The sequence below is a fragment of the Lepidochelys kempii genome, chromosome 1, assembly GCF_965140285.1.
Source record: "Lepidochelys kempii isolate rLepKem1 chromosome 1, rLepKem1.hap1, whole genome shotgun sequence".
NCBI lineage: Eukaryota > Metazoa > Chordata > Testudines > Cheloniidae > Lepidochelys > Lepidochelys kempii.
In genome coordinates this window covers 106338675-106351337 of record NC_136380.1, presented here as the reverse complement: position 1 = coordinate 106351337, position 12663 = coordinate 106338675, and the positions used below count along the sequence as shown (strand labels likewise).

Below are 12663 nucleotides of genomic sequence, written 5' to 3'. Positions count from 1 at the left end.
TAGTCCTCCAGCATCATTTAGAGCAATTTAAAGCTTTCTTTAAATTACATGGACTGCCAATGACACATACTTCTGTGTCCCCCAAAGCATTGGTTCTCAACCAGGGGTACATGTACCTCTGGGGGTAAACAGAGGTCTTGCAGGGGGTACATCAACTCATCTAGATATTTGCCTAATTTTACAACAGATACATAAAAAGCACTAGCGAATTTAGTACAAATTAAAATTTCATACAGACAAAATGAGAAAGTCAGCAATTTGTCAGTAACAGTGTGGCTGTGACACTTTTATATTTCTATGTCTGATTTTTGTAAGCAAGTAGTTTTTAAGGGAGGTGAAACTTCGGGTACACAAGACAAATCACACTCCAGAAAGTGGTCCAGTAGTCTGGCTCCCCGGGCAGTAAGGCCTACCACTAGCAACACCCTGACTCCCAGGGCAATGGGGCCTAGTAGCCAAAGTCAATAACAATACCTGGGTGCCCAGGGCAGTGATGCCTAATGGCCAGATCCAATACCAACACTCTGCCTCACAGGGTAGTAAGGCCTAGCTTCCAGAGTCAATAGTAACACTCTGCCACACAGGGCAGTCAGGCCTAGTGGCCAGAATTAATAGGTTTGCTCTTGTCTGCAGGGCAGTTAGGCTTAGGGGCTGGAGTCAATCGGGTTGGGCCGCCTCCCAGAGGGGGGCAGCCATGGTAGGGAGACTTGGCCCCTCCTTGTTCCACCAGTTCTCAGCTCAGGACCCTGATAGTGGCGACCTCCGAGTGGCCTCCTCAGGTTCCTGGGTACCTGCTTGAGTCTTAGTGTCTCCAGCTCCTGAGCTGGAGCCTGCACCATGCATCCTTCCTCTCCAGCAACTAGCCCCAACTGAGCTGGCTGCTCCCACTTATACTGGTGCTACATCTCGAGAATGCCCAGAAGGGACATGGGGGCCTGGTGTCCTCAGCCCACAGTGAGGAGTTAACCCTTCCCCATCCTGAGTGCACCCCATCACAAGCAGCCTCATCCAATTGCTCTAAAGTCTGCTGATATCTGATCTATGTATCAAGTCTTTGGCCTCCCCTCTGGTTGTCTTCCATCCATAGTAATTGCAAGAGCCATCCTACCAGTATAGCTCTCCAGTCTCCAATAGCTAGGTCTATACCCATGTAGCCTAGCCTAGCCTCTCTCAACTTGTCTTCAACTGAAGCAACCCAAATTAGGCCCCTTACAACCTCATGTTGTTTCCCATCATGGCGTGTCCAACCATTTGACTATCTCAACAACTTCATTGCCACTGATTTCCTTTCTTGTGGCTGGTCAAGTTTCTGTTCTATACAGTAAGATGGGTCAAATTACAGCTTTATACATACATTCTACCTTTTACCTTTACTGGCATCTTTTTGTCAGAGAGAACTGGGGGCAGCTCGCACCATTTGCACCAAACAGCTTTAGTATGATGCCAGGAGGGCAGCATCATCAGCAACCATTAATCCTAGGTATTTAAATTCTTTCACTCTTTTAAGTTCTCTGCCTGTGATATCCTTTAGGGTGAGTCCTCCTCCCTCAGTTATCATAGCCTCAGACTTACCAATGTTCACTCTAAGTCCAGCCCACTCAAAACTGTGTTACCGTTGTTCAAAACTGGCTTGCAGGGTCTCAAAATCTTCTATGCATATTACTAAGTCATCAGCAAACAGCATGTTCCTAGGCAGCTCCCTTCATATATTTTCACTTATCGCACCCAAAACAACTGCAAATTAAAAGGGGCTGAATTCTGACCCCCTAATCAGGCCAACATGTACTGAAAATTCTGTAGTGTAGCCCCATTTAGTTTTGACTAAAGTAGTCACTCCATCATATATATCCTGGATAAGATGGATACAGCCTTCTGGCACATCTCTCAGTCACAAACTCCATCAAACTTGTTCTCTTGGTACATGATCGTACACTTTCTCAAGGTCCTCAAAGACCATGCCCAGTTGCCATCTCCTTTCTCTGAACTTATCCATGAGCATTCATAATGCAAACATGTCATCGTTCATGCTTCGTCTTGTCCTGAATCCATACTGACACTTCCAAATTTCAACCGTTCAACACAGATACTTTTCAGTAATCTTCTCCCATACTTTCATAGCATGTGATGTCAGCTTCACTGGACAATAATTAGCACAGGGAGTAATGTTTCCTTTATGTTACAAAATAGGTATCATAAAGCTTTTACACCATCCATCTGGCATTTTCCCTTTCTTAAGAATATCATTTCTGGTTGTAAACTCACTTTTCTCGAATCATAGTAAGTTAGGATGTGGGCTTCTGTGATGTCCAGAAACTGCACAGCAATATTACAGTATGTAAGTTGTTTTTTCAAATGTGTATCACATTTACCCTTTCTACAATACACTCCCCAATGCTAAATACCTTTTACCAATGATTGTGTTCTAGCCTGATTTGGGTTAGAAGCAGGCTATGTATTCCTCCTCCTCTTTTCTCAGCACAAGGCGCACCAAAAAGGAAAGTAAAAATTAGTTTATGACATAGCTTTTGGGGACAGACCTTTAGCTGTTATGAATCACTGAAGCTCCATGACTGTAGTGCCACACTGATTTACCCCATCAAAGAATCTGGCCTGATATGTTTTTTTATAAAAATGGTGTAAGTATTGCATAGAATAACAGTGTGTTCATTCCCTTCTCCCAGCACACACACACAAAGGAAAAATGTCCCAGGGACAACTGCCTGAAACAGCCTGCCAGACTCCTCGATCCATTGGCAAATTAAAAAACAAACAAACAAAACTTCATCAAGCTTGTAGTTTGAATGGAATCTTGAAAGGCAAATTAGTTCTTAAAACAGGAAAACAACTTCTTCATTGGTTTAAAAATAATCTGTCTGAAGGAAGACTAACTTTGTTTTAAAAAAAGATTTGGTTTACATTTCATTTTATTACATTTTGTATAGTTCAGATTATAAAATGTATATCCAGACAGAAGCATTAGTGTATCGCAGACACAGCAATCGGGAAATGTAGAAGACCATCTGGATAAGATCAAAGAAAGCTGACTTCCAGACCGAATTTAAGCAAGCGCTTAAAATCTTTTCCATTCTCTCTCATTCCATTTTAAGAAAATGCTAGTATAGCCATCACCAGGCTAAAAAGATAGAGGCGTACATTCTAGATATCTAATTCTACCCATTGTGACGGGTTATCTGAGCCACAGATTGCAGATTATTCTTTTCTGTCCATTTGGGCCAGTGGACATGCTTGATAGTACAAATACTATCCACAGAAATTTAATTTAAATACCAGTTCATGTATCATCCTGCAGTGACACTGTATGGTGGAAGTTTATTTAGGTGCAGTGTGACAGGGGACTCTTAAAGTCCAAACTGTTGCTGTAGTTTATTAGATGCTGTTTTTTAATGTTTTCCTGAATCCTTTCCATATATTCTTGAATCTGTTACTTTTTCACTAAGAACTCAGATTGTGCAACCCTTTCTCACAGCAGTGAGCATTTCTGTGAGTAGTCCTCCTGCGGTCAGAATACTTGCGTGAGTGGATGTTCACTGGCATAAATGTAGAAGAATCAGGCCTTATATGTGCTTAACAAAGCTGCAGGCAATAAACATCTCATTTTCTGAGAATAATTAGTTTGTTTGCTTAAGACATGGAATTAGGGCCGAAGGTCACAAAGTTTAGATCAAAAGTTTTGGTGTTTTAGTTCAGACCTTTCTCTATAAAGATGTCCAAGTGCATTGTAAAGAAAGAGGTATGTCTAGTTCTCTACTTTACCTACCTATATTTACCAGAATTAATTGCTCTGAAAGGGGAAATGTTACTCTGAGTGCTGGCATTGTCTGATGCAGTGATGTCACCTTTGGATGTTTCACTCCTGGAGCCATTATTTGCCCTGTGCTTCACAGCAAAATTGCTCAGGCTACATTCCTGACTTACTCCACCTGGTCCTGCAGTTACCTCTTATTTTTGGGCGTACCTTCTTTAGGCAGAGCAGGTTTTGTCTGTCCCTCAGATTGGGATTAGAAGTTCTGAAGAAAACACAGTTTGTGGTTAGACAGAAAAAACTTTATTGAAAAAAAATCTGATTTTCAAAACCTTTGGCTTTCAAAAATATATACAAGTAAAATTGTGAGGACCAAATCATGAGAGATGATCTGCACCCACAACTCCTACTGAAAGGAATTGAGGGAACATTGTCCCAAATGACTTCAAATTCTGTATGTGAACGCATTTTATACCTCTTGTTTGTCTCCCCGTAGCTCTTTCTTTGTAAAGTGTAGTAGCTTATAATTCCTTTTTAACTTGACTCAGTTAAAACTGAACACATTTAATTTAATCACACTAAAATCTCCATTAACCTAATCACATTAAAATATCCATCCTTAATGCTGACCTCAGCTATAGTTAGTTATATTCCCTACAGATATATGTGCAATGCTGAAGTCTATCATGTGCCATTTGTTTGTGGAAAATGATGTGGTTATAGCTAAGAGTTTGCTTTCAGATGTACCTTTTCAGGAATTGCAGGTGCGGAGAGGCCGGTATTATGTTGAAAATTAGTGAACCGTAGCAGTTTCCTCAGACTAAAACTCCTGCTGGTGAACTTTGGGAGGCCCCTGAAAGTGGGAATGGGGGCAAAACTCCAAAGGCAGATAGAGCGAGGGATGGGGTAAGGAACTATGTATGTAAGTGACAAAGGCAGAGAGGAAGCTGTGCACCCAGGGAGGTTGTGTCAAAAAATGGAAGCACATATTGGATTCCATAAGGCTTCTCTTGGTACAGATATAAAATGCAGTGATGAATAAGGGAAATATCTTTTTTCTGTTCAGTTTTACAGTTTCAAATGCGGCCAGTCTGACAGGTGTCATGGTGATTCAAATGTGTATAAACTTTAGAATTTGTAGAGAGTATGGCTATGGTAATTTAGCTACACGAAACCAAAAGTGATACTTAGGGTCAAAAAATCTGTAGTGATCTTTCATTGTTTTCGCTGGGAAAGTTGGTGGCTAGATTATCTAAATAGTATAGAAAATTTAATTGTTATTCAATTTAGATGTAATTCTGGAATTAATAAATTATTAAATATGTCACTGTACATGCAGAGACTAAGTTAAATTGCTGAATTGAGGAAGAGAAGAATTTTAATTGTTAGGGAAAAAAAACCAATGCCACTTATGGAGTTGCTTCTACCAATGTACTTGTAGTGTTCATGAAGTATTTAAATATCTTTTTGATGGCTAACTTGTATAAATGGCCTTTGGTTTCAAAGGAAGTCTGTGTTTTCCAAAAACAAGAAAGTCAGGAAATATAGTTGGAACAGTAAACAAGCAGCAGTGGGATCAAAGCATGAACAATATTCTGTGTCTCTTCAATTACAGCTAATAGTTTGAGCTACTGCAGGTACAGAGCTGTTTTCATAATTTCCTCCATTTTAAGGTATTTTCTTTATAGAAGTACAGTTACCAAAGATTTTTTATCAATGTTAACTTATGTATGCCATAGAATGATCACAGAATACCTAAAGTTAAAAATGAGACTGTTTCTTAGTATAGACAAGAAAAAATACTGACGTGTTTCCACAGCAGAGTATCTTAAGAAAACATTAAACATGAGTGGTGCTGATAAAGGTAAGAATGCAAAATTTTCAAATCCGGGTAACCATAGGTAAACACCTGACTCCACATTTTAGGCAACTAGAGAAGTGGACTGCTGAACACTTACGGAGCAAATCCTGAGTGGGAGCACTACAGGAAAGCCAAGAGCCTATTCTAGTTTCCAAAGAGTTCAAAGAAGCTTTAAAAACACAGATAAATGCAGACCCGCTTTTTAACATAACACACTATCGCACTGTTTACTTGGATGTGAATATAAAATATGCCACCTCAGATTTAATTTATATTTACCAGTGCATTGAGTAAACTCTTCTGTTTAGTAGCATATCTATACCATAGAAATATTGGCTGAAAGGGCTAGGTTTTATCTTATGTTATGCTGTGCTAATTTCTTCTGTACAAGGAGTTAATGAAATGCCAACAGTATAAAGTTTGGGCCTGAGCACATTAAGATACGCCTACACGTCTATCTGCTAGTTTCCGAGGGACGCTGTGTAATTGGCAGTATTTTTTAGATAAAACAAACATTTTTCTAGAAGATAGTTTAATCTATAAACAATAACAGTTGTTTAGCCCTTCAGAAGGGCCTGATCCTAATACTTCATTACTGGTAAGTTAATTTCTAGCAATACCTCAAGCTGTCATGTGTGTGAATTGCTGATATAATGCTGAACGAAATGTTTTATTACAACATGATTTTAAATCAAGAAAAGATCTCTGATCATTCATTAGACATTCTTGGACTTGTAATGCCAACTCTGAACTGTGTTCTCTTGACTCTTCGGTAAAGCAGATTTGTGGGAAGTAAATAGCACACTATGACATTTCTGATCTAATCTATAATAATGTTAGAAATAATTATTCCAAAATACACAAATTATGTCAAATTGATTAGTCCAGACCAGTTCAAAGTGAAGGCCTAGTTATCTAGCAAGAAATTTCAGGAGATCCAGTGACTATGTTCTTTTTTTGTTTCCCTTTCGGCAGTGTTAAGAAAAGAAGAACCGAATCAGAGGATCTTGTTGGGGTAGGATCTGAAAGTGGATGGGGAACAATTGAAAGCTGATGGGTTTAGAAAGTTTTGTGGTGAAGTGTTACTCACCAGTTTACACCAGCTGAAGATTTGGCCTTTAATGTCTACCTTCCCACTCACCGTGATATTATTAGGACACGTTCATTGTTCAATAAGAACTTTCAAAATGGTTTATAGAATTAATGTTTTGTGGAAAGGGGGTCCAAAGTTTGAGAACTCCCTCATTAACACAAACCCATCCTTAGGAATAGATTTATCAGTACCCCAAGGAAGGGACTTTAAATGTTAGGTTATTCTGACTGGTATACTTGAGTTATTGCTTTTTCACTGTAACCCACATTTTTCCAGAATGACACTCAATTCCATACTTTTATGAAAATATTGTTTGGCTGCTAGTTCTTTGATTCTCCCCTTTGATAGACTAAAAGTATTACCTCAACAACTCTAATGACCCAGGAAGGCAAGAACTACATGAGCCCAGAACTTACGCTCAGACCTGGGACGGCTTCATCTAGAGAAGTTCATTTCTGAGAACTACCAACTTCTGCCATTCAGTCTGTTTTAATGAAATTAATTTTCTGTTGTATTTATCCTACAGGGCTCTATGAAAATTATCCAACCAATGCAGAACCAGAATGCTGTGATGTCAGATGGGGACTATTACCAGATAATCAATCCAAAGGGACTATAAAAACAAGTGACTCATCGATGTGTCACAGGACATCGCTCACAGTTTCATCAGCATCAAGACTGTGTAACAGCAGACTTAAACTGTGTGTTCTTGTATTAATTCTCTTGCATACAGTACTTACAGTCTCAGCAGCACAGAACTCAACAGGACTGGGCTTTGGAGGCATAACAACTTTGGAAGATAATTCAACTAACGAGGAATAAAAGAAAGGATACATGTCAAACGATAGACACACAACAGGCCCATGTGTACTACAGTCAAATATAACAGAGACTGGGTGCTTTTACCCTCAATTCACTTCTTGAAAGGCCTTCTGGGTAAAATTAAAAGGATGGGCAACAATCCAAACAAGGACACATGAACACAAGCTTTTTATTGACTAAAAGGCTATATGGTGACTTAAATTTCTCACACCATTTTATACACTGTGTTTTAATGTTTGGAGTTTCTTTTTTTGTTTGTTTTTTGCACTTGTTAATACAGGATTTTATTTTTGGGACGGTTTCTCAAAGCTAAACTTAAGTCTTTTCACTGTCGATATATTTCTATTCATTGTGTATGTTCATCTGATAGTTCTGTCTTTTATGTCCTGTCAGTTTCTACTAGAGGAATGACTGCTGTGATTCCATGGCATAACAAAAAAAAAAAAAAAAACCAACAAAAACAAATTAAAAAAAACAACAACAAAAAACACACAAAAAATTACAAAAAAAACCACACACATACCCCCACCACCAACCTAACTGTCCTTTCCACCATGGAAAACATTCTTCCTTCCCCCTCTCCCATCTCCCTTAAGCAGACAACATCCACTTGCTTCTGTCTGTGTAATCACAATGAATGGGGTACACATTATTCTGGTGTCCCTCTGCCACTGTTGCACAAACCAGCTGACTGAGCAAGCCCACCCGGAGCATGAGGGGGGTTCCTTTTAGCTGAACAAACAAGTGCTCTCCTTACAAGGCGGGATCGGACGGGTAACAAATGTTTAGGTATGGGAATCCATAACAAACTGTTGCTCCACTTCCCGTTTGAAAGAAGAAGTCCAGTCCTTTGCTCGCTGGTCAGTTGAACAGGAGCAGCCTTTCTAGATAGCGTATGGGAGACCAGTTAAGCTCAGCGAGTTGAATAGTTGGGAGGCCTTCCTCCTACTGGAGGTAAAGGATCGGCATTCGTTGTGAATTACGTTTTCAGTTCCACGGCAGTCACATACCCAGCAAAGGTTCAGAGTGTCCAGGAGCGAAGGGATTCAGGAAAAAAAGAAGCCTTTTTGTTCTGACACAGCTCCAGTAGGAGCATTTGAGCACCAACAGTACCTGCCGTGTGTTCAGTCTTGAATCCATTGCTTTTCTAACAAGCTGCGTGTTGCTGAAAGGTATTAGAGTTATTAAGGATGCCACGTGATGTGTTAGCACAGCTGAAGAACATGGGTTTTTTAATAAATAGGTCAACCATTTTCATAAGTATGCGATGAAACAGCAAAGAACACACCAGGCTATCAGTAATCAAGGGAAAGAAGAGTAATCTGATTGCCTTTTCCATTGCTTTTTTTTTTGTGTGTGTGTGTGTGTGGGAACATTTTACCCGCTGAGTGTATGAGTATTTGCTTTATAAAAAGGCTTTTTAGAGTTTACAATAGAATCAATGGAAGGAAAAGTTAATAAGGGCTGTTTTTAAACATTTTACATTCCTTCCTATTCTCTAACTACACTTGGGAAGTGCACTTTAGAGATGTTTGCTGTGTAGCTGGGAAATGAAGGAAAACTATAGGAAATGTTCTCTTAGCAAATAAAGTTTAGTTACCTACTTTCTAGCTTTGAAATATCCCTTGATAATTTTTTCCATTATAAGAGCATTTAATCACTGCTACTTAAGTATGGAATATTTTTTAATTCACATTTTATGGTTTGTGAAATTCTGCGGGGGAGGGGGGCGAAGGAAACCCTACTGCTTAAGCAGCTTAAAATGCATTTGTTAAGATGTAAAAGCTCAAATATTTTGCAAGAGTATTTCGTTTGATAGTGTTTTACTATTACTGGGACTGAGGATCCTAAAATGATCTGTGCAAATACAAAAAAGCACCAAAAAATGCAAAATTCTTCAGCTCATTTGTGTTTCCATAACCTGTTCCGTTCCCCCTACACAATATATTCCATTCAGTAAAACATGGTGCTTTTTTTTGCTAGGGGCACATGTGTTAATTGCATTGAACAGATGCAAACTGTGGAAAAAAGTGTAGAAATGAAAATGAAAAAGCCTTAACTAATGGTAGAATGTAGATTACGAAGAGGATGGGAATATTCCTGAAAAGTAGTGGAGCAATAACTGGACAGTGCTGTGGTACTGTATGATAGCTTATGAGTCACATTACTGAGAAGGCACTTACTAGGTGAGCTCTTGTTCAACCGACCTCTTAATTATATTAAGTGTACATGGTCAGTAAACAGTTTGTTATAACCTTTATCTACCTCTGCTGTGCAAAGGCCATTCAACATCTATTTCTGTGATGTTCTTCATATTTTTGTTCACACCATAGTTCACTTTCATCTATTTTTACACTGCACCAGTACAGTAGCAAGTCCTGTTCATCCCCAGTAAACTGGCATATAAAGAAGAGTTACCATTTCTACTCACTGAACCCTATTTTTCCTCATGGTAACCTAATGTGACAAATTATCTCTAAGAAATATTATTTCCTCCCTCTCTGTCTCTCTCTCCCCTTTAGTTTTTCTTTAAAGGTGTTTTCAACTGGTGTCAGTGAGAAAGATGACTCCTCCACTGCTTGGCTACACTCAGTAACATATGTCATACAATATGGGGAGAAAGACAGCTGAGAAAAAACAGTGGTGACATCATCATATGCATAAAACAGCCAAATTAAAGTTGGGTAAAACAGAGCAGGAAGCAATTACAGAGTCTTAATCATTAAGTATAAAATGTAATAAAATACTCCCCTTATCCCCACCCTGAGTTAGTGCCTGCAGTTAAATGGTCTGTGAATTCTCTCTGTCTTTTTTCTTCTTTTCTATTTCTTTTGTTTAAAAAAAAATCATCATGTTCTTGGGGTGACTACTGCTGTGATATTTGTTACCATTCCAACAAGGTATTTCCACTCCAGCAGTGTGGTCTGAAGCTTCTCTTGGTGACAACTAGGAAATCACAAGTAGACAAAGACTCTTTTATGAAGTTAAGCAACACGTAATCATGTATGATGCAAAATTTCATTTCGTCCACTCCTCCTTCGTAATAGTTTTCCTGGCACAAGCTTAAGCATGCTTGATATTGTGCACATCTTACTTTTTTTGCCAGAATAAATTTGCATCTTGCCACTGCTGTAACTGCCATCTTGTTCCATTTCTCCTTGTACTGTATGCCTATTACATACATGATAAAGAACTGGCTTAAAAAAGAAAAGATAACACTAAAATAATTCTTCAAGCAAGTGACAAAAAAAAGAAGAAAGAAAGACTGGAATAATATTTATTTTGCAGTCATATGGAACAGATTTTCCCCATGTCTTTTATTGTCTTATTTTCTGCAATAGGGAAAATCCACAGTTTGTGCAATATGTTAATACTGCTCAACCAAATGTCATATAACATAACCAGAGCTATATGTTATTCCTTATTGCATTTACATTTGGTAATATGTTATACTGACTTTTTCTTTCATTAAAGAGCCAGCATCCATTTTTTGCAAATATAGCAGGTGAAGGCTGTCCTTCTGCACGCCATAACTTAACGACAAAAACAAATGTAGAATAAAGGATTGGCTCCATAATTGATGAAACAGAGCCATTGACTGCCAATGAATTTGTGGAACAATAAAGATACACCAAAAATGGGTTTTCAAGAAATTCCATCATGAGTGGTCAAACAGTAGTTTTCATCTAATAAAACAGGGGAACAAAGAGCTGTATACCAAATAGTAGAGATGGCAGGTTTCATTGGGTATCTGGTGTTGGTCTCAACACCTAATCAATATAATTATATTTGTTATTACAAAGTGGAGGGATAAGGACTTTGTCTTCCTGCTTTCTATGTATCTATATATTGTGAATGGCCTTGCCCTAAGTATTGCATTGAAGCAGAAAGAACATCTGCTTATCATTGTAACTGAAGACACCACACACGCGTGCATGTACACAGTGAAACCTGTCTTAAGTGACTACCCAAAGCGCAAGCAAAAATAATTTGCCTAGCAGAGGTAGTTAATTAAAAGGTCAAACAAAATTATACTAGAAACCTTAGAGAGAAATTGAAATGGCTGGGGAGGGTCTCACTGGAGGTGTTCCTCACTGCAGGTTTCACTGTATATCTTAAAAATGCCCAGCCCTTCAGTGAACTCTTTGTAGATGGAACTCTGGCTCTTCTTGGAGCCCCATTGACTTCACTGGAAATCCATGAGGGCACAGGGTCTATCCACTGAGAGCTCATTGCAGAGTCTGGGTCTAAATTTCTGATCATGTAGTCTTTACTCCAGCAATGTGCCTAAATAAAGACTGCAGGATTGGTCCCTAATGGACTAACACTTAATTATATATCGATAAATGGTATACTGTGAATGGTTCCATTTTCTTTATTAGTTTGGTAGCAAGATCATTTCAAAACTAAATCCACTGCATGGAGCACAGACTAACAGAAATCTCTCTGTTACTGAGAGGAAATTAAACAGCAGTTCTGAGGTAGCAAGAGATTTTGGAAGTTTGGAAAGTGAATGTGAGTGGGATGTATCAGTTGGATATTTGGTAATGGTGATATGGTGGTTAATATTAGTAGCCTTGGGATAAAGCCTAAATAAATACAATTTGTGGTTTTTACTTGCAAGAATTTTCAAAAAACAACAACAAAACCCTGAGCAAAGGCTTGAATTAGACACTTCTGAATTTTCCAGCATCGTTGTTAATTATTAAGACTGGTCTGTATATGTGAAAAAACCTATAGTGTATGATGGTATAAAAAACAAATACAGAGCAGGGACAACCTGGGGAAACCCATCTGGCAAGCAAACTAGGTTTCTTTAAAAATATACAGTACGTCAATAGGCGGATAGATGCATATATTGATATGGATCTGTATATGAATATAAATATCTATATATAGATATAAATATAAGGTTTCCAAGAGTGTTCAGCATACAGGCATACTGTATGTTAAAAAAAAGCCAGGGGGTAAAAAGGTAACATATAGGGTGACATTCTTCTCTCTGATTCATAGTCACACTATGGAATGTGTATTGAAAAGGAGAATTTTGGGGACATATAACTATTTTATAATTTGAAAATAAAATGTGAGTTTGCAGGGTTTTCTTAATGAACACTTTGATGC

General features: G+C 38.5%; 1 protein-coding gene across 1 annotated transcript in view; it reads left to right on the top strand.

The window, feature by feature from the left end:
- The window catches only part of NALF1 (NALCN channel auxiliary factor 1), a 798908-nt gene extending 788234 nt beyond the window's left edge, over positions 1 to 10674 (top strand). Inside the window, exon 3 of the mRNA XM_073349409.2 lies at positions 7244 to 10674. Within this exon, the coding sequence (XP_073205510.1) occupies positions 7244 to 7539 (296 nt within the window). The 3' untranslated portion in view covers positions 7540 to 10674. The remainder of the gene's footprint in view (positions 1 to 7243) is intronic.
- The last annotated feature ends 1989 nt before the right edge of the window (positions 10675 to 12663 follow it).